The 23,688-nt window shown below is 34.6% G+C and overlaps 1 protein-coding gene across 48 annotated transcripts in view; it reads right to left on the bottom strand.

Moving 5' to 3' along the window:
* Positions 1-23,688, bottom strand: part of Rims2 (regulating synaptic membrane exocytosis 2) — a 518,293-nt gene that overhangs the window by 121,984 nt on the left and 372,621 nt on the right. For 6 of the 48 annotated variants that reach the window (XM_063257711.1, XM_063257752.1, XM_063257750.1 and 3 more), the window contains one exon: positions 8,022-8,051. The exons of 37 other annotated variants lie outside the window; for them this stretch is intronic. In XM_063257711.1, the coding sequence (XP_063113781.1) occupies positions 8,022-8,051 (30 nt within the window). Of the gene's footprint in view, positions 1-8,021; positions 8,055-23,688 lie in introns of all 48 variants that reach the window. 5 more of the 48 variants (XM_063257747.1, XM_063257745.1, XM_063257749.1 and 2 more) reach the window with 1 other exon arrangement.

Here is a 23,688-nt window from a genome sequence, read left to right as displayed (position 1 = left end):
TGTTGTTGATCAAGGATACAAGAATGCACAGAGCACAAACTGTGCTGTGACATCCCTCAGTATTCAAAGGGATGCACACTAAATTACCCATGAGTAGGGGAATCTAATAAACATTTTCTAATATGAAAACAACAAGGAATAAAAACTAGAAGAAGTCCTTATGTGAGAAACAGAGGTGTTAGCTAAAGAGGCCTCAGGGCATCTTTCGAATGTCTGCACCTCAAGGCTCCCGTACGGAGGACCTTGGTCAGAAACTCGCACAAACTGCAACTTCTGCTTTCTGACTCCTCTCTTCTCACCCCAGCTCCCCAGCACGGCTCCCTTTCCACTGTCTTCTGTCCCCTTCTGGCCTCAACATTCTGCATTTTTCCCCTCACAGATCAGGCCTGGGCCTACATCAAGGAAGGATTCTGGCCCAGTACCGATAAGTGTAACTTAAACTTCAGCTGCCAAAAGTTGAGGGAAGACAAAAGCTTCCCAACATGGGAGAGACACTGTGTATCTTTGTGATTGCAAGGTCCCCAGCATCTAGAATAATGTTTAGAAATAAATCTTTTGTAGACATTTGTTAAACAAATGAATTACCAGGATGTGAAGCCTAAACAGCACCAGAATAAAAATTTTATGAATAACTTGTCCTCACGTAGGGCAACTGTGTTGCATCACAGTTTAACACACCATTATGATGACTACAGAATGACTTCATTACAGCATAGTCAAATTATCTGGCTAGCTGGCTTTTTTAATAAGAAGATTATAATAGGCTTGGTCATGGATCTACATCCCTAACACTAGTATTTTCATTAGTAACACATTAAACACACAATAGGTTACTATAGTTCTGGTAACAAAATGTGTATTTTAGCATATAAAAGGGGAGGAAATTTGGATAGTCTGAAGAATTCATGCTTATATTAATGTATATTTTGACCACCTACTACACATTTCATGGAAAACTAATCTTTAACACACTCTTAAATCTTGAGAAAATGGTTTTTCTCACACTTTTTTTCCTTGTTTTCTTTTCCAGGAATATACTTCTTAATTTGCATTTGATGGGTCATTTATTTTCATTCTCCTACTAATTAAAACCACGCACACACGCACAATTTCTCAATGCTTAACCTCTCTTTCAATAGCCCTGGGACTCAAGCGCATTAAGACACTTGTCTAAGATCACAGGGTCTGCAGACCTCTTACCGTACTGTGTCACCAATGTCTGACACAGGCCAGCATCATGTATTTTACTGTTGTTTCAAATAACTATGATTATTTGTTTAAAAATATCTAAAATTAAGAAGTTTGTGTTGTTTCTGATGACATCAATAATCAAAGTCATCAATAGATGTAGTGTAATACTCAGTTCTATTCAATTTTTTTCTGTTTTTAAATAATCTTGGAAATGGCTATTATCAAATTATTTATTAGTTGATTTTTATAGATTATTGATGTGTTAGATTTAGATTTAAAATCATACCACAAAACTCATGAATTTACTATAAGAAAACATAAAACATAAATACAAAGTAAATAAGAATATTTGTCTGCAAAATAACCTTTGGCATAATTAAAGTAGTAATTATTGACAGGTATCATTTTTTAAAAAAGTTTTTTGTAGATATTACTTTCAATTTCTTTCAAACTACCAAAAAAGGAATGTTTCTAATATCTATGCTAATGAAATTCTTAAGTTAAATAGCTCAGATTCATATAATTTCCTTAGCCATTGCTACATTATGATAACACCCTTTTTTACTGCCAATATAAGGTTTTAGTGAACCTTCTGTACAGACATTTTTATTTAATTCTATACTTTTACCAGGTCACAAATCTGTAAACATTTTTAAGGTTCTTGATTTATATTACAAAATTGCTTTACAGAATGTTTATACTAAAATCTATGCTTACTCTCATAATATTCTCACTCCAGTTTCTAAACATGTAAAGGAATACCTCTTCTAAAGTAATATTCACTTTCTTTTAATTTAAAGCAATTTTGTCATATATTTACTTACCATTACATTTCTTATTTTGGGAAATATATGTACATATTCTTTACACATCTTTCTCTAAAACTTTTGAAATATATAATTTGTAAAAGCAGTTGAATGTTAGCTATCTCAATACACTGAGTTCAGCAACCCAGTTGCTGTTGTTGCTGTTGCTAGCAACAACCTAGCATGCTTCCAATACATATAAAGACAAGAATTATTTGTTGATCACAGAAAGAATACCTACACATCAGAATGCAAAAGTTTCAATGTGCTTGAGTCAAAATTTAAAACCTTTTCATAAAAATGCAATTATACATTTACTTATATTTCACTTGCTATGTCCACAGCACAGTGTTGGGTGCTTTGCATCCTCTGTATTAACTAGCACGACTGTCCCAGTAATTCCCTGAGGTACGCTATTCTTACCCCACCTCCGAGGCCAGGGGCTGAGACAGAGCAGACTTTCTTAGGGCTGCATCGGGCGCCAACAGTGGAGCTGACCAGGCATTCTGGTCTGTTACAACACCTCTCAAAATATTTCCTACAAGAACAGGTATTTTCTCTGAGGCAAATGCTTACAACAGAGGTGAACATGGGGAAAACTGAATGGTACAGTACTCCAATGCATAAGCAATATTTTGAAGATTTACCAGTAACATCTTAAACTGAGATTTTATCTCTCAATGTAGACAGAATTTTATGTCAATAAAGAATGAAAAACTAGTGCATCCCAACTTCCAATTTTAAATGAGTTGTTTAATAAATATTTATGTTTGATATTCTTGCTCTTTCAAGTTCTAAGAACTTTTTAAACTCTTCTTTTATTCAAGTGTTTACAGACTTCAGTGAATTGAGCTTAAATGTTATTGTATCAACAGGTGCTATCTTATGTTAACTTTACATGATATGTACATACGTTTCATTTAAAATTTGTTGATTCAATGTATGATAAAATTATTTAATAAAATATGTAACTTTAAACTTATAGAACCTTATTCCTGTCAAGTAACATCTACGGTACATAGCTCAGTACTGAATGGATTCAACACTTTGTGCCTCATGATGAATTGAGTGATTTAAATTTTCTAGCAGAGAGACACTAGGCCTATGATATTCATGACAGACAATCCTGAGTATTTTTGAGACGTCCATCAACAATATTGAGCTCATTAAATATAGGATGTAACTAATGCATGGAAAGTATCAAATAGAGTGTATTCTAAGACTAGTAAGAATTAAATAGAGCAAATGTCAGCATCACTGCCTACACGCGAATGAGTGCGTGCAAACACCTGCGCACTGCTACCCTGCTCCTACAGCCAGCCTTACCTCTGCATCCTCCAGGTGCAGGAGCGTACCCGACTGTCACACACAAGCGTGTGGGACTGCAAACCCGACAACACGCAGGGCGAGCCGCACCAGGTCGAAGGAGCGGGCTCCGAAGGAGCCTGCCCGGGCAGGCCTCGTGTGTCCCCTTGGGGTGGCTGCCTGGAGGTCCCCTGGGCCCTCAGGGCCTCAGCGCCAAGAAGAGGACAGGAAGCTGGGAGCGGCCAGGGTCCTGAGGGCTGCGGGGTCCCCGCCTCACAAGGTGCCCCCAGAAAGCGCAGCCCTCCGCGCAGCGAGGTCACAGTAGGCTGAGCACCAGGAAGCAGCTTAGCCAGCCCTCCCCTGCACGTGGGGTCCCAGCTGGACACACCACGCTCCCTCATGTGCCACAGGCCCACGCCTTCTGTCAGGACAGCGGATCCACAGACAAGCAGGGTCAGAGGCTCAACACTGAACAAGAAACTGCTTTGAAGCTCAGAACACTGTACTTGAATTAAGTTTGAAATTTGCCCTTAGCTTCCCCCAACAGGATCCCAAGTAAAAATTTTATCAGGTTTTCTAACTGTACCACTTATTCTCCTATTGTTACTATGTGAACTTGATTCAATTTAAACTGTTCTCGGCTTTTCAAAGTAGCATGAATACCTGACAAATGCGTAAATTTGTCTATTTTTCTCATATTTTCTGAAACTCTCAAGGTACCACAGAATCATGATAGTAATTTAACTACTTAATACTGTAAAAATAAATATCACAGAATAATTTATTTAAGTAATTTAAAACATGGCTAACAAAATGCCTCTTGACTTTGAGATTTCTTTACGAATAAAATTGATATATTCTGCACGCACTAAGACTGGCAGATGCCGTAGACAGGGTGAGCAAGTAATTCTGAAAATGTGGATAACTGAAACTTGGATTAGATGTTGTTTTGTGAACTTAAGAAATAGTAATTTAAAAATCTCTTCTATATTGTTGGCTCTGTTTAAAAGGCCTATAAGACTTGTTTGATAATTATCTTTAAAAATTAGGTTACATGTAACCTAAGAGTAATAGAAAAAATTAATACTGTTAATGAACCATGTTACCTGTTGTTTAAAAGAAACTTAAGATTTCCAAGTGCTATATCAATGTAGGCTTTTGCTTTTGTTTTGCTGCTTGAAAATGTGTAATCAAGTCCATCTCTCCGTTTGCCATGTAATTACAGTGAACACTCTTGGATTTATCATTAAAGGTCTTGTAACTATAGCTTCAAACATAAAACATACCCTCTGGCCTAACATGTCAGGGACATTATTTTACTTATGAAATTAGTTTTTCACTGTATTTTGGATGAAGTATTAACAAACAATGTTGATAAAGAACATTTACATATTTATTCATTTGATATGGATGAGTCATAGACTAGTAAGCATATCTATACACACTCCAACTTTTGGAAAGCTCCCTTTTACTTTCATGATATGGATGAAATCATTCTGAATGCTTGTCACCACATGTCCTGCCCTCTCCTCTAAAATAATTCCCTTTTCTCCTCTTGCTGTCTTCTCTAGGTGCCTCTGGAACACAGTGCAGCAGTCTTCACTGACCTCTAACCTGCAGCAAGCGTGTGGGACCCGAACTGTACTGATGGTCAGTACAGGCCAGGGCTCACTCACAGTACTAGGGGTATATCACAGCGATTCAGAAAGCTCAGGCTCTCCTACACACTAGGAGGAAAAGGCTGATAGTGACCATATGAGTTTCAAATTTTATCTAAGACTTCAATTTGTTTAGTTAACAATGAAAATGTGCAACTTAATACTTGAACCGTGAAACATTCCCTTTTGTCCAAACTCTAAGCATTTACATGTCCTTTCTTTTGTGTTTAAAAAACCTCATGGTTTCCTTGTTGGCCTCTCAAACAAACCTCTGAATTTTCTGCTTCCTCTGCGCTTAAATTAAATTCCTAGTTTGCCACCACGAAACTCCGCTCTGGCCTTCCTTTCCCTGCACTTGCTGTCAGCTCAGCAGCTTCTAGTCTGGACTGTCGATCGGCCTCTCCAGAGATTCCTTCCCAGTCCTCTCTGCACTGCTCAAAAACATGGTCACCGTTTCTACTGTGGACTCTAAAACCCCAGTGCTTGGGTTTAAACGCTGCACTTACGGCCGTCACTGAATGGAGTAAGTGCAGAACTGCTCGGGAAACGCTTTCAGAGGAAGCTGCTCAGAGAAACGCAGTAAACCGGCAACAGTAACCTGTTTGCCTTTATTATCATCACACGTTCCAGCTCTTTCCCTGAACCCTTTCTCACTGTACTGCAACTTCTGCATGGAAACATAAATTTGATGCCGAATGCTCCCCTTTTTTTGGACAGCCCTTGACAGCCACCCTCAAATTCTGTACCCTTTTTTGTTTTCTTCTACAACTCTCTGTGAAATTCCAACCTTATATCCAACTGGTGACATTAGAAATGGGTTAATCAGCCGTCACACAGCATCAAGAGCACCAAGGTCCTCACAGCCGCAGCCGCCTTTCTCCACACTCCTGCCTCCCGCCAGGGCTGCTGTTCTGAACTTTATAATCAATCCCATGCCATTGGAAGCCCAGCTAACATTCATCCTCTTCATTTTGTCTCCATTCCCTTCCTTCTTCAACTGTGATGAAGGCAATCAGGCAATGATCATTACTGATTAGTTTAATCCCATGGAAACATGGCTTTTTAGAATGCAATTTTACTAATCATATCCTTTCTTGAAGTGCTCTGCTCTCTTGGATTTTCTTCTTCCTTTAAGAGGGTCTTCTCAGCACAGCTTCACAGCATTCACTCTGTCACCGTTTCCAAGTTCTGACTCTGGGATTTCTATTCAAGTGCTACTCTCAATCCTGTTATTCTAAAGGCATCACTTACAGGCTGACACTCTAATGAAGCTCTAGACCAGACTTTTGAATTCTAGTTTTATGAATTAAATTAGTATTAAATCCTTTTATTTGAATATCCCATGTAAACTTCAAACCCAACCTAGCTGCAGAATGAACTCTATCTTTTCCCAGATCCCCTGAGATCATCTCATCCTCCTCTTCCTACATCAGTAATGTCTACTTAGTGGCTGAGCTATAGATGCTAAACCATTGCATAATTTTTAAAGTACTGATTGCCTCTGTTTGATTCAGACTATCCTCATAAATGACCTTTCTATTTATATCACGCTAATCTACCTTTTACCAGATGCCAAAATAAACTTTCTAGAAACAAATGTATAATTTTGTTATTCTGTTACTTTCTGTGACTCAATAACCTGTGTAATCTTCATGAATTCTGTTGCTGTCTACTTCTTAAACGTTTTTGAAGACTTTGGGTATATCGTTTCCTTTAAACTAACATCCGTCATTGTGAAATGAAAATAATCATGTCATTTCTTGGGATTCTACTGTATTTTTATGAGCATAATGACCAAAAGTATATAGGCAATATTTAAATTAAAAATTATTAACATAAAAGATAATTAACATTAATCCCTTCTCAAGATATTCCTTGCTTCAAATACATACACCCAATTGTTACCAGTTTCTTAAGCAGTGCTGGAAATCCTCTTTCATGAATATGTCTATGAGATATGATAAAAAAATATGGTTAAAGCTGCTACCTAGTGCAATCCAATAATAAAGCAGGTGTGTAAAAACACAATGAGTCTCCACCCACCTTAGTCACCAGACCTGACACCATGTGACTTTGATTATCCCTGAAGTCAAAATGACCACAAAAGGTGAATGTTTTGAACTGATTCAGGACATGGAAGCAGCCATGATGGTATAACTAAAGATACCCAGCAAAGTACTTCTGGAACTGCTTCGGAAAATGGCAAGAACATTGGTGGGTGTTAGAAGTGAGAGTGGGTGTTTTGAGGGAGATTAATGTCAGTGTGTCTTGCAACCAATTTTTGTTAAACTTAAACATCCACATTTTTCAATCTTACCATATTTTATCTGCATTTACATATATATATATATATATATATATATATATATAACCTATTTATATTACTTACAGTAATTACTGTTTTTATCTTTTAGGCAAACATTACAGAAGTCAGCAAAGACAGGGAGCTATTTTGTGAGTCTTGGTATTTCCAGCACACAGAATAGCACCTCACAGCATGTGTTTAACAAATGTGTATTCAATGAGTATTCAAATTTCAACTCAAATGTTATCCATTTTATGAGTCCTTTTCTGTTCATCTGTTTAAAGCAGATTTTATTTGATCGGATATTTTCCTAGGGGATACTGTTAGAATCACCCATGTTAGCACATAAGCAAAAATACTGATAAATCTCTTAAGGCACAAGTTGGGATTTTGGTATCCTCTACAGTCTAGAACACTGCTGTACTCATGATAGAAATAAAATAATTTTAATTTTTTTTTCAAAAGCTAAAAAAGTTTTAAAGGTAAAATAACGCTTAAAATAAATTATGATTAATCTATTAATCTATCTGTACTTAGTTTCAGAAATATTACATATACATATTGCATAAAATTACTTATTTTATTTTTCTTTAATTGGAACAGTTGCTTTTATAAATTGACTATATAATACCTTCAACAGTTAACTTTTTTTAGAGAAGAATGAAAAATTATAAAATGAGCAAAAAATGGTAAAAATTTCAAGGACAAGTTAGATAAACAAAAATATAACAAATAAAAGCAGTAGAAGAGACAGACCTGAGTGTCTTCTCCTTGTGGAGTCCACGTCTTCTGGGAGCACATCATGGAATGGACAGACATAGACAAAGGAGATGGGTGTGAGAGGGTCTACTCGACTAAGAGTGACTCTGAAGGGAAGGTCCCGAGTCACCTGAGACAGGGTCCTGTGTGCAGTTGTAGGCAAGATATCATCAAACACAGACCATAAAAAAGAAAGTGAAATGCTAAGGGCAAATTAATAAAGTCACTATAGGTTAGCAGAATCAGAAAAATAGTTAGCATGTAAAAATGATAAAAATTTTCACAATTATTATGTGCAGCCAATCCTGAGCACTGATGCTGAAGAAAGATATCATTAGTAAAGCCAGTGTTCCTTGCCTAACCACATATTCAAGACAAAACTGAGTCAGCTTACAATTTGTAACAATTTTAGAATTTTAATTCCTAAAAAATGTTTGTGTCATCATCAAAAAAGCAATAAAAATCTTAAAAATAGTTCCAACAAATTTCTATGCTTTTGAAGCTTCCCAAATTAATCAGTGCATATGTGAAAATAAATTATGGCTATTGGGGAATATTTCATTGAAAAACTTCAATACGACAAAAATATCATTAAAATATCTAAGGTACAACAAACATAATAAAATTCATTATAAGAAGAACGGTTGAAATTTTACTTTGCCATTAGAAATTCAAATTAACCTTCAATTTAGACAAATTTGTATGGTCATAATCCTTTATAATGTCTTTTATTCAGAAAATTTTTAAAAACACATAATAGATCACTGAAGTTTCTTTTAAAGTTTATCCATTCAAATACAATATCAACTATCGCACAGTTTGGAAACACATTTTTCCCCATTGATAGTGGAGAAATTACAAAATATTTTACACAGTTACTTGAAATACAAGATTCTTCTCAACAGTGTGTGAAGAAAAATTACTTTTAAGATATTAGCGGGTCAGTATTTATGACTGAGACAGATGATACAACACTAAACCAAAACCTCTTATTCTGGTTCCCCACATGGGTTTGAATCACACAGTGCAAGAATCTTGAATTAATGTCACACTCAGTTCTGCAGTAGCTCCATCATCGTTTTTAAGAGATTTATGGAAAAACATGTTAGAATATTAATTTTTGAAATTATAGTTATTGAGAGAAATATCGATAACAAATTTATCATTTTTTATGAACAATGAGAAAAAGTTTTCACTGTAAGAAAATGCTACAATGACCAAAACCTTTTTTCATAGGAAAAAAAAGAATTGAGAAAATGGGAAAAGGAATGTCACATTTTGAACTTAACAATGTTATTTTTATTATATAAATGGACTTCATAAATAGACTTCTCACTTATTTAAATCAGACATTCATAATTCTATTCCAAGCCAGAAGCTGACAATAGGGTTGACTGCCAGAAAAAAATCTTTGTATCTTCCTGAGATGTGCTCAATCACATTAAAATGGTATATGCCATCTTTTCCATTCCCAGTGTACCCATTTCATAAAGAAGAGAAGATTTAAAAAAAAAACCAAAAGCATATGAATAACAGGTTATTTTCAATTGTGTATCTTGCTTATTGTTTATACACATCTCTATAAATGAACATTTACATATTGCTAGAACAGTCTCCTCCCATGTTAAAAGATTATTGGTATGAATCATATAAGATAAAATTTACAGATACTTTAAGAAAACTTTTTTTCAGAAAACATTCAAAATAAATGAAGTTACTTTCTTCACCAAGTATTTTCTTGTATTTTGGATAAGTTTATGTGGCATTGATGCAACAGTACATGGATTTAAACATAAAAAACCTATTCAACTAATTCACAAATATACCCTAGTAAGTGACGGAGGCAGAGAATGCAAAGCAACTTACCCAGCGCCACCAAACAGGGCCAGTGGCAGAGTCAGAAACAGCACAAAAGCTTCCTGATTACCCTGTCGATTATGTGCGGTTATGTGAGCCAATAAAAAACATTCGAAATAAAAAGTCAAACACAGAAGAACTAAAAATTCTTTCATGGTGACAACTGAGCTGGTTGTTTATTACATAATTTAAAAGTAAAGACATCTTTAAAAAGAGGTGTGGTCACACCTGGTTAAAGTAAATAGTAATGCACTTATTTGTGGATGGATTACGGTAACAGTCATCTTAGAACCAATCATTTTAAAGCAATTTTTAGATAGCAAACAAAACTTACATTACTGAAAGGGATGCAAATAAAAAGTAACCACGATCTCACTACTAACAAAAGTATCAATTAAATCATTTTTTTCATTCTCTATGTGAAGAGGATGCATCAAGAAAGATTAAGCTTACATAAAAAATAAATTTATCACATAAAATATTTAGGCAAATAAATTTCAATGTATACAAATTACACTTAAAACTTCTGGGAAGACTTTTCTGCTTCCTTCGGTTTTATTACATACTATTTGCATTAAAGAAGCTTTGTTTTAACGAAACTTACCCTCAATAATCTCAGTTCAGCTGCTGTGTCTCATGTAAACGGTAATACGCTGTAAGTACCTGTTACACACAGTACTGTCACGAACAGCACACTTTCTTGAACCCTGCACAGTCTAAAAGCCTTCCACTCTCCCTGTCTCTTCTTCCTCTGATCTTTGCCATGCTATAGCCAAATACACTTTTCAGTGCAGTTAACAATTCATTTGAGAGAGCAGTGTTTTACTTAACTACCAACTAGCTACCATACTCCTGTATGATCAATAAACCGGACTCCATTTAACCATGACCAGGTGAGACTGACTGGGGAGAGTAAAAGTAACCTCTCTCATAGGAGCCCGTAACTGTCTTGATTATGGCTGGGTATTTCAGACATAGTAAATGGAAGGACTTGGCAAAGACAATGTACAGTGTTCTTTGCCTGTTGTTGCTTATGAGTTCGTGTAAAATAAAATATTCTTGCAGATCACAATGAAATAAAAGATACTTATGAGACGGAACGGATAACTCAAAAGCACTATTTCCATCACATGCCAAATTTTCAACAAATATTTTAAAATTTAAGGTATAATCAAGTTGTATACTGCAGCAAAGACTGGTTTTTAATCAAACAAAATATTATAACACAAATATATATACTCAAAAGCTATTTATGTTTTGGTATTTTAAATTAAAAATCTATTAAACATATACTGTACGTTAAGTATATAAATAAAAAGATCATGAAAATGAATATCAGTCATTACACGAAAGTTTGTGCAAATCTCAAATCCTTCCCCTGCCAATAATGTTTTAATTATTACATTTCTATTGAACATATATCTCAAGGTCAAACTGAAATAATAATCAGTAATCAACTTGATTTAAAAAACCAAATATATGAAGTTTATCGGTAAATATAGTTTTCACCAAAGGTTTGTGATACCATTCTAAACTCTGTTGATTGGCTATAGTTCCCATACACAATATTTACAACAGGCGTACAGTAAGTTATCAGATTTAACTGTACTTGAGTTAATATATATGCTATAGGAGGAAGTATTTGGCGCAAATGTTCCTGACAAAAATAAACAGAAGCTTTAAGGTTTTAAGCATTGTATATGTTGTAAACAGAGCACAAATAAAAGCTATATAATACAAGAATTTATTAACATTATAGAGTTTTACGGTGTTTCCTTTGGAGAGAGACACAGTTCATAAGGTAGACAAGATAAACATCCACATACAAAGGCCTAAATGCTATAGCTGTCAGAATAGAGCACATTGGATTTTGGGATCTGTGGGGTATCCTAGAACCAACTGTTCTAGGAGGGAATATGACTGAACTTACTTAGGAAGAGTTAGTAGCATTTAATTCCAAAACTTATCAGCTGATATATACTTCATAAAATATTTAATTCATTTTGTATCACATTTCTTCTCCAGCAAGAGTGAAATACAGCCATTCTCCAATAATTCAGAAAATACCTAACAATAACTAAGAATACAATCCTGACTCCTTTTCCCAGACTGGATGGATTAATTATAAAACTAGAGGATTACTTTAAAAACTGCTTTAGACTGAAATAAATTATGTCTATGGTACTTTTAAGAAATCTGAAAATTCCGAGAATAAAAGAAAAGAATAAAAGGATTTAAAATATGAAAATCTTAAAGTATAAAATTCACTAGCAAAATACTTCATTAAATATTTATTTTTCCTTAAGATACATTTTATAAAACACAATTCCAAAAGTTGTGCTAACTGAAGAAAAATTCCAATCTTCAGCAGAATTATAAATTCAATAAGGAATACAATCTGAGAGTCCACATGGGAAGAAGTAAAAGGTCAACACCCTGATTAAATTTCACAATGCTGAAACTACGGACTTACACGCAAATTAGGATGTTACAGTAAGGAATTAAATGTAACTTACTTGGAACATTTTCAATTTGCAAAACATTATAGAATTATATATTACCCTCAGCAAAGTGTTTTATTGCCTTTTTACAAAAACTCAGATTTATTTTTTTAGACAAAGTACAGCAACGTAAAATCATCATTATTTGTTTCAGAGTACTTAAAATGAGAATAGCTAAGACAATTCAAGATTTTTCTAGTTAAAACAATATCTTCCTTAGAAAATAACAAATTAAGGCTAATGAATCTAGGAATAGAATTGTCAAATATATCAGAAGTCACTTAACATTACATTTTCAAGAAGAGCCTGAATTATTTAAGTCCAAGATAAATTTTTGCCAGAGCTTCTTATTTTGGAGAATTTATGAAATTGTGTTAGTTCCAAAACACACATGAAACTTCAAGAGTTCCTCACTTAAATTAGTTTTTCTGATAGAATTTTTGTGTACCTAAAATATTTTACATAAAAATAATATGCTCTTTTCTCACATACATTTCTAATTACTCTTAGGACAGATAAACTTGGAGCAAAAATGATAAAATTCAACAGTTTAACATTTGTTTTCAATGCATAATAGTAATACAATGTTGAAGACCATAATATTCCTATCTGGAATTAGACTGCTCATTTGAAAAATAAACGACAGATTATCCATGTTTATGCATACTTGGTTTAGATTAAGAGAAGCTGTTAACTTTTAAGGCCAGAGCAAAATCTAATCCACATTTTACATGAGGAAAATGTATACTAAATATTATACATACATTTTGGAGTTTAAAATGATGCAAGATTTTTGTATTTCATGTTCACATCAAGGACATCATTGTGATAAATGTATTATACCACCCAGGGATCTTTACCTACACTGACATCAATGAAGAGAGGCTGAAAGTAGGCCACTGCTCTTAGGAATAAACTTCTCAAGATGTCCAAGTTCAGAAATGTTTAGATATTTTTTGTACACAAAGTAGAAATATGACAATACTGAAATTCACTTGAGCATTTTGCTCCTTTTTTAGTCTACATTGGTCATGCAGGCTTTCAGTTCTACAGTTTTATTTTTAATTAAGTTTATTGATACAACTTAGATATACATGATGATCCTATTTATCATGGGGAATTTGTACCTATATCTGCTATATGTTGATTCCTTTTGTTTTATATTTAAGGGAAAAACTCCAAGTGTATTTTTATTGTTAGTATGTTTCCTAGAAACAGCAAAATTATCATTATGTAGGCTTTTAGGGAACAGGAGTTGAGATGGAAAATGATTCACACTACTGACACATAACCAGCTCCCTCCCAGGCTTGCACGGCAGCCCTGCAGACCTCTCCAAGCCACAGGTTTACCAAAGTAGATTTCTACAAGGAACCTTCGCCGATTCATGAAAAATGCCCGCTTAGATTTTAGTGCACAAAACTGTAACACCAGTGCTGATTATAACAGGTTATTAAGAGCACCGAAGTACTTACTATAGGATAAATAACTCCAAATACATCTTTTGTAAAGTTCTGACTCAGAAACATGGTTATTTAAATGTAATCAGCACAATCTGATATTCCATTACTTTTCTCCCATTTTATCACTTGAAAGTCTCAATAATTAAAGATACAACCTATATGTATCACTCATCTTTTCATAAAAACAAGAAAATTTATGGAACACTAGAATTCACTATCTATTTTACCAACAGCACATTGCATACTTACGACATTTAGGATTTGAATTTAGAGGAACACTTTCCTAGTATATAGGAAAATACACATTTACAAAATCTGCAGAGTTTAAACTATAACGTTAAAACACCCTAAATAAATTAAATGTCCTCTACTGCATACATAGGTTATATTCAATCACAAGGCTTAAGCAATAAAATATACATATAGTATATATGAGAATAAACCAAACATATTTAAACTACATCTTTAAATTTTTGCATTTGTTAAATTTAAATTTTTTTAGTGAAACATTGAAACTTTTCATGATTTTTGATATACAAATGTATATATACGAGGCTACAAACATATTCACATATCAGATTAAAGGCAAACAAGAAAAATAATAACTATGATCCAGAACAATCCATATCACACATTTAGCAAGCAGACATTTTTTACAGTGTTATTTTTGTCAAATAGATTACAGCATTAATTTTATATTTTGTTCATTTTTAATCTCTTTAAATATATTAAATTCTTTTAGTCCATATAAACTGATTCTTAAGTGACAATCCGAATAAACATGGCATTTTTCTTATAACTCTATGACCAAGGTGAATTCTAGTTTATTTTACTACATTTTCAATATACCTTGTTTTAAAAGAGAAATGAGATCTTCATTTGCACTCTGGGGTCTTTTGCTGCTTTTTGACTTCTCATATAATTGATGAGTTTTCTCAAAGCACTCTATTCTGCTTAATAGCACTGATCACAATTGTTAATAGCTTAATAATTAGTATAATTATTTTTTAATTTGTGTATTTTTGCCAAACATAGACTCCATGAGAGTAATTGTTTTGTTTTTTCTACTGCAGTAATTCACTGCCATCTTCACTTCTTGGCTGGATTGCAATGAATACATGTTATAAATTATTTATATATTGATGTTTTAAAATACAAGTTTTAGAGGTCTGTGATGGAATAAATCATTATACAGTACATTTATACTGTTACTACAGGCATCTTTTTAAAACTAATAATATAATTAGTGAAATTCTATTTGAATTTTAAATTTTAACGTACTTGTCATATTGGTAACTAAAGACAGTACTGATTATTCAGCTGATTGAGCTCTAAAATTTTCCATTTTTCCTTTTACTCTTTTTCTGCATTAGAAGTGTTCTTTCCTCCACTTAAATCTTTCTAAAAATAGGAAAGAATGATTTCAGTTCACTGGCAGAAGTAATGCTTTGAAGAAACTTATACTGAGTTTATAAACTATGCCATCCCTCCTCGTTGTTGTTAGAATATTTTTGGCTCCATGAGTTGTAAATACATGGAACAAATACCTCAAAAACATTTATAATTTAACTATAGGAGTGTCCAAAAGGCAAACTTTAAATGATAGATTGAGCTTTCTACAGTACATTTTAGAGAAGCCAAGTATCTCTCCATTAAGGCACAATGAAATAGATAAGGCAGATATTTTTGTACTTAATCACTTTTTCCCTGAAGAACCAATCTAAATAATAAAACAATTCTATTTTCCCACATATGTACAATTAGCTCTGTAAACAAATCTCGAAATAAAGTACCACTCAGGTCTACATAGGATCCACACACTATAAAGTTCACACCAAACTAAGAAACATGAGGGACAGGAAGGACACACGCACTGAAGAAGCATGAACGCAGGGCTCTAGCCTCATGCTGTCACGTGCTTCCACACCCTGACCAACCTGGCTCAGACTGGTGTTTCTTTTGCGGCAATGGTTTGTCACCACTTACTGTACCATTCACCGTTTTCTGCTGGTCTTCCCATGTAACTTCTAGTATAAATAAAGAGAAAGTCATCAGAGCTTGTCAGAAACATCAGATAGCCATGTATAGTAAGAACCTAAAACCAGGGTTTCTTAAAGACAAATTTCCCACATTCTCACATATACTATGAAATAGGTAGTTAAAATTTTAAATGTAGGAATACAACTGAATTCCTTAGTCTTAAAATTCTAACCATTAAAACTTATTTTTGTAAATATCAAAATCTATCAATAAAATGAAGGGACCAAATCTGAAGGAAATGATAATTAAAATGATTTGACAAAGCTCCTTTCTTTTATGATATGAAATATTTTAGAAATAAGCATTGCATTCACTTTTTTACTGTAAAATTAAATGTTTACAGATAATTATAGAGGATTTTACATATAAAAAGAAAAATTCATAAACACAGCTCGACATTTAAGAAAAATAGCTATTTTTCTACTGTATTTAGTCCCTTCCCTAAAAAACAAAATATTTTGTATTCCATAAAGCATATCAGCAAAAACCCTGATAAAGACAAAATATTTAGTAGTAACATGTTGGCATTATTGAATATGAGTCATATGACTTAAGATCGTCTAGAATTATTTCTTTGTGATACAACATTCATTCATTCTATAAATGTATATTCAGCACCTACTGGGCATGTCTAGGTACGTATATAACAACAAACAATAGGTAAGAAGCCACACTTTCACAAAAGTTATCTTTCAGTGGAAAAGACATAGTTTTTAAATATTAGTAAATGCTAAAAGGAGAAATTCGAGGCAGGTAAAACACAATCAAAGGTCCAATGCATGATGAGATTTTAGGTAGGGCAGGCAGACAAAGTGCTCTCTGAGGATCTGGCTACCTGAGTAAGGAACTTAAGAGCCTAGGGTGGCTGTCGGGACAGAACACCCCAGGAGGAGTATGAAAGTACAGATGTTTCAGGGTGCAGTACCTCCGCCCTGCTCCCGAGCAGCACCCAGCTCAGTCTGGCTGGAGCAGAGTAAACAAGGAGAAGGCATGGAAGGCAGCTGAAGTGGGGACGAGGGGGAGTGAGGAGTGGCTCGCGTGGTGTCCCCTTAGTCACGGTGAGTGGCTCACTGGCCATCACCTCATCTGAGCTCAGAGCAGCTCTCTGGGCCTTGGGTCACTTTACTTGCTTTGCGCTCGCATAGTTTTAAGGCCACGGCACTACGGACCTTTACTCTTTAGGGACATTTTAATCACGGCACAGTTCCACCGTGCCATCCATGTACTCTGCTACACTGCCCATGGTTAACCACAATTGTAGAAAACTGATGTATTTTATAATGTCCTTTAAGTGGGAAACACAAAACATACTGGGAAGATAAAACCAGTCAAAAATGGGAGAGATACCTATACTTTAACATCACATGTAGCTGATTTTAAATATGTTACTACCTTTGATTACTTACAATATTAGATTGAAAAAGCATGAAATGCAGTGTTCTAGCCTCATGCTTTCATGTGGTTCCACATCCTGACAAAACTATCTCAGACTGGTGTTTCTTTTATGCCAATGCCCAGACCTGAAGTCAATGCTATTAATACTACGGTGGTATACTGGATCCCAGATAAATCACTTACTGCAAGGAAACAAACTTCTTGTTCTTGTAGTACTAAGATTATACAGTACTTAACTAATGCAGTTTACACCCTGATTTTTCCAATGGTAAATATTAGGATAAAGATGTAGGATTTCTAAAAGGCTATTAATGAGTTTAGCATTTTCTGTCTGGCTAGCTTGCATGAGGGAAAACTAGTCTGCTGGTTTTTGTGTTACTAGAGATTAACTGATTTAGGAGCTAAAGGTCTCCTTATTTTTATTCTAAAGATACCTAGAGTTACAGAAAATGTTTATGTCCTTTAAGTGTTTTAAAATTTCAATTTCCACAAATAGTTGATTGAAATATAGCATTTTTATTTGAATTGTTTATTTTCTAGAGAAAAAAATTTAAAAGGTAACATTTAATTTTTAAACACTTTCTTCGAGTTGACATTTCAGTCAAAGAGGAACCATTTCTAGTCATCCAAATTTACAGGGTGAAATTAGCAAATACTTGTTGAATATTATGATATTCCCATAAGAGAAAAATCTAATAATCCTAAATTTATAAATATCAGCCAACACAACAAAGAATAAATTAAATCAAGGCTATAGATGACTGCTAGAAAAGCAAACAGATTCATCTCTAGACAGAGTCAAGGAGGCTGGGTTTTAGAAATAGTCCCACCATAAATAGGCATATGAGCTCAGGCAAATGTTTTAGTGTATCTTGCTTCTGGATTTGTCGTGTGTGTATAATAACTCTCTCTCTCTCTCTATATATATATATATAGATAGATAGATAGATAGGTAGATAGATAGATAGATGTGTGTGTGTGTATTAAGACAGAGAATATACATACACAGTATATACATACATACGTATGTATGGATGTATGTGTGTATGTATGTATTAGTATTAATGTTAGATCTCCCCCCAGTACCCTTACCAGGGATTTAAAACAGGGCTTTTGCAAGCTACACAAGCACTCTGTAACTCAGCTATAGCCTCAGCTTGGGATTTGTTATTTGATGTGAAAAAAATCAGTCCTCGAAGAGAGAGAAAACAAGCTTTGTAATATACCATGTATCAATGTATCTAGCAGTGTACCCTGATGTAGTATGACTTCTTAAGTGTTGTATATGTTGTTTTTTTTTTCCCCCTTCACACTCTGGCTATCAATCTGTACTTATGATAATTAACTTCATAAAGACATAAAAAAAGAAATAAATCAGAAACAAAAAAAAAAAGAAAAGAGAAACTGGCCCTGAAAAATCTGTAAGCTTATTCCAGTTTTGAAGTTACAGTCACCCTTGTTTCATAAATTTCTAGACTGCGGGTAATTTATTTTTTGTATTTTGAATTTTTTCCTTTTCTCTTCTGTAAAAGAAAAAAAAGGTAAGAAACAGCCTGATAAACTGACTCTGAGGAAGAGTACCCATAGTACACATGATGAAATTGAGACACTGACAGTTCAGAAGATTCCCCACAAGTTCAAAATGCAGCTGCTATTAAACTCTATATTGAAATTTAAGTATCTGCTTTAAAATACAATTAAAATCATAAGAAGATCCAGGTGTCGTGGTGCATATCTATAATCCCAGCACTCAGAGGCTGAGGCAAGAGGAGTGCTCTGAGTTCAAGGCCAGCCTGGGATACAAAGTGAATTCAAGGCCAGCCTGAGCTTCACAGTGAGATTCTTGTGTCAAGAAGACCAAGAAGAAAATAAAAAAAAAGACCAAAACTGGCCAGAACTCATTAATTCACTTATAACTTAAATAAAACAATGAGGACACAGCTCAGTGGCACAACACCCACCTGGCAAGTGCAAGGTCCTGAGTTTGATTCCCAGTACTGGAAAAAAAAGTTAAAAACTCCACATACTGAGCCTTTTTAAAATTTATAGTTCATATGATTAAAACAAAACATTTAATTGAAAGTCAATTAGCTTGCTACCAGGGATACGTTCAAATTGAAAGTGGTTTTAGTTACATTAAACAAAAATAGAAAAAAAAATCTGAGCATGTAGCACCTTAAAGAGACTTTTCTATTAAAGGTCCTTTATGGTTAAGTGTTGAAAATTAAAATCTTAATCTGACATATTAAACACCTTAAAACTGAAATTAAAGTAGAGATCTAGCCTATAATATTTTATATGCCCTACCAAAAAGTAAAAATCGGAGATATACAATTGCTAAGTATTACTTAGAGAGACTATACATCAGTCTGATAAAAACTAGGAACTGCTTGAATAGCAAAAAAGTTTCTTCCAGCAAGATAATTTTTTTCACAAAGATGTTTACTGAACACTTAAAAAACTCACTGAGTTGAGTTGTCAATGTTTCTTAAATGTCATATAATTATACATACACAATTAAAATTTATTCCTAAAATTCAACAAAATAAGTAGGAATAATTCCTATGATTTGAAATTCCTAATCACTTTATTTATTCCAATTTTAATTTGATGATTACTTTAATACACACTCTTAAGGGATCTCTTCATGTTTAACCATGGGGTGATTTTTCTAGAAGTGACACTTAAGAAACCTTATGTCTACCTGCTATTCCAGCAAGGATAAGCTGCATCAGGTTGTCAATCCTATGCCGAACTCTGACTTCACAAATTTCTATCAGCAAGACTCTATTTGTATAATGTGTCTTAACACACACTCTCACATTTGACCCTATAAAATGCATAAGAGACCTTCCACAGTATTGGCTGGTTTTTATCGAGAGGAAAACAGAACTAGTTAGCAAGCATTAAGAGCAATCTAGTCACCCTAGTTAGCAAACAATTGCACATGTATTGCCTCGCTATTTTCACGGCAGCACACTGGGAATGAGAACACAGGCCGAGTCCCTTTCCTCACATGAAGCCATCTGGTGAAGGCCTAAAGTCCTGCATTCTCCATTCAGAATGGACCTGTACCAAAGTTCAAAAACACTTCTCCTACACCACATCACCTTCCTAAGATTAAATTACTCTGAACAACAAAGAGAGGAAGGTAGTGTTACCCTGGGTCTTGGAAGTCAATAATGATAAGGACTTGAACAATTTCTAGAATTTACATGAAAGCATGGAATAGAAGTGAAATCTTTCCGAAATCTGATTAGTGACTTGAGACTTTGGATGTACAGAAGACATAAGATAAAAGGAGAAAACTAAAAGAGGAAATGCTACCACAAAATGATAATGAAACACTTGAGGAAAAATGAGAAAATTTCTATCTACAAGGACTTAAACTGCCACACTAGTTCACTTAGATTTGAGAATTATAAATGGGTACAGAAAACATAGATGTACATCTAGATTTAAGATTGAATGTATTTTTTACTTTTCCATAATGTGGATGTCACTCAGGACTGTTCAAATCAAGACATATGATAGATATCCTTGACACAGTAAAGCACCCTTGATACTCATATTAATCTAGGTATTAGTCTAATTTAGAAATGAAGACATGGATAATCATATTTTCCATGTCTTACAAGCATTTGTAAGAATACAGACAAGCAACAAACAAAACAAGACCCCACAACCCTGTCTATAACCTATCATCCTAGTGTCCAATTCCCAGAAGGCCTACAGAAACAAGCATCCTTCAGGATGACTGTCACCACTACCATTCTGAGCTCCTTGGTAACCTGTTTATTGTTGCTCTCCTCTCCTCTCCTCTCCTTTCCTCTCCTCTCCTCCCCTTTCCTCTTTTCCTTTCTTTATGCAGTAATCTATATTTCAATAATATGGTTGGCTGCACACTGAAAGCTTAAAGAAGTACAGTATTTTTCTTTCCATTTCATTATTCATCTTTGTGTTATGACTTTTAAATAGGTATGGTTTGCTAAAAAATCCTGACAGTGAACTAACTACTAACAGTTAGGTTGGATTTTCTAACTCTCCAAAACCAATGAATATTAACATACAACAATAGCAATATAAACAATAAATTGGAAACAAAGCTATTTGAGATATTGGACTGCATCAGTCACAGCTCCAAAAACAGTTAACTTGTGTTAAAAACCTTATGTTGTAAGAGAAAACCAAAACCCAGACAAATTAAACGACTTGTCAAAGGTCATAAGGTAGAAGGAAAAATGGCCTTAAGACCCAAGTGACTGACTTGCAGTTGGGAAAGTCTTCGTGAGAAACAGTTCTTAGACTCTGAGAAAAGTATTCTAAACATCTGTATATTGATTTTTACATGTGTACTGAAACACGCATAAATAAATTAATGTATTAGCACATTATGAACTAACTTATGCTGCAATTCAATCCTATGTGCTTCGATTCTGATACTGTTCCATTATACAAGCTATTTGATCAAGAATAGAACCAAGATTCCAATTTCTAAAAGAACTAAAAATTCTGTCTAAACCAAATAGCTGATTCAGGACAATGACCACAATCATGTTCATTCTAACACTAATGTTTTCAGAGTGTATGCTGAAAATACAAAAATACAGCAAGAAGGCACTTTATAGCAAAAAAAAGTAACAGCTAACACTTGTGCATAGTACTTAATAATGGCATTGTTTGAAGCAATTTAAATTTACCAGGTTATTTAAAAAAGCAATTTACCTCTCACTTACAGAACAAGTAATGTTCTTCAAAATAGACAGAAGTTTGGCATTATTACCCTTCCGAGGTACTCCGCCATCAAAGGCAGCTGCCAGCATTACCCTGCTTCAGCATCCCTGTCCTACAATCTGACTTTCTCTACAGGCTTGTTTGTCATGAATGTGGTAATAGCTCAGGGTAGTCCAGCAAGCATGTTTATAGATTTCAGTGTTCTAGGAGCCCTGTAAGCCTTGAATTACTAAGATACGCTAATGGAGAACAGCAAAGCCTGAAGTACTCTGATGGGGAGGGGATAAATGTTTGGAGCAGAAGGCCTGCCCAGACCCCCAAAACTTGCTCTGCTTTATAAAGCTGGCCCTGAATGTTTCACAGCCTTGAGACACTTCACAAAGTTCCCCACTGTAATTTTACCAGTTCTGTGGTTATCTTTTATACCAGCGGGGCGGGAGGGATTGCCCAAAGGCTGGAAACTCATTTACTCATACTTCCAGCCTCATCACTATCTATTACACAACACTGAAAATAGCAGACATTGGTCAAATTCAACAACATTTTTAGTTAATGTATAAAAGAAAACAGATGGTTGAAGTCCACTAGGGAAAACACCGTTTATCAGAAACAGTATGGGATACACGTGCAAGAAATGGAAGTCTAAACTAGGGATGGCAACTGTGAGGACTGAAAAAATTAATTGTCCTGTCTAGAAATCTGCACTTCAAAAAAAAAAGGGGGGTTTACTAAAAGGTCCTTAAGAGCTCTTCAAATTTGCAAGTATTTGGTTCTAAACCTAGGAACTAAGCCACAGAACACTGATAGGTATCTTGGTAAACCACAGGCAAATGTTTTGGGGCCAACTGTTCTACAAAGTGATAGATGTGCTTTTACAAGACAAAGCGTGAACACATGGTTCCCCAAATGTCCTTTACACGCTCCTTCCCCGACCTCTTACTTTAGCTCTGGGTTCTGCTTCTTTTTTCTCCTGTATAACCAGACTCATCCTGAGTTTTCGGTACTGACGCCCCTACTTCTGTCCTCTCTGGATCCACTCTAAGCAGAGTATCACACGAGCAAGCCTGCACTGTCACCAACACTGCTCTTGAAAGCCAACATGAGACTGCCTCCCTGCTACATCTAGCGATCATTTCACTCTTAATTTTTTCTGCCTGCTGGTATTTTACTTTCATTGAAATGCACTATATGCCATCACTTCCTCTATTTTTTCCATTTTCCTTCAATCTCTTAGTGTTTCACTTTCCCAACTTATAAATTAAGTTAAAGTGGTTCCATTCAGACTCCTTTGAACTCTTCTAAATGATCTACACTTGTATTTTCTGTGACCCCCCAGCCCAGTTCGTGGTTTTAATTAGCTCTCTTTATAAAGATGGCTCCCAAAATTACAGCTATCACAGAACTTCTAATCTGGTATCCAGACACAACTTCTAATCTGGTAACTTGCATAATTCATATTTTAACTTGGATGTCAAACAACACCTCTAGTACCATTTTCCTACTAAATCTATTCTTTCACATATTCCCCTTTACCAATTAGTAGAGACTCTATTTTTTCCACTTTAACAAACCAAATTTTGGATGCCATCTTGCTTATCTGTCAGAAGCTTCTGATGGCTCTTTCTTCAGTCTATCCAGAAACCAACCCTTCTCACCACTCCGGTGTAAGCCTCTAC

This window comes from Cavia porcellus, unplaced genomic scaffold (assembly GCF_034190915.1).
Source record: "Cavia porcellus strain 051 isolate PalLab524CR breed Dunkin Hartley unplaced genomic scaffold, mCavPor4.1 scaffold_10, whole genome shotgun sequence".
Classification (NCBI taxonomy): Eukaryota; Metazoa; Chordata; class Mammalia; order Rodentia; family Caviidae; genus Cavia; species Cavia porcellus.
The sequence above is the reverse complement of the archived record's forward strand: the minus strand, read 5'-3'. Positions and strand labels throughout refer to the sequence as shown.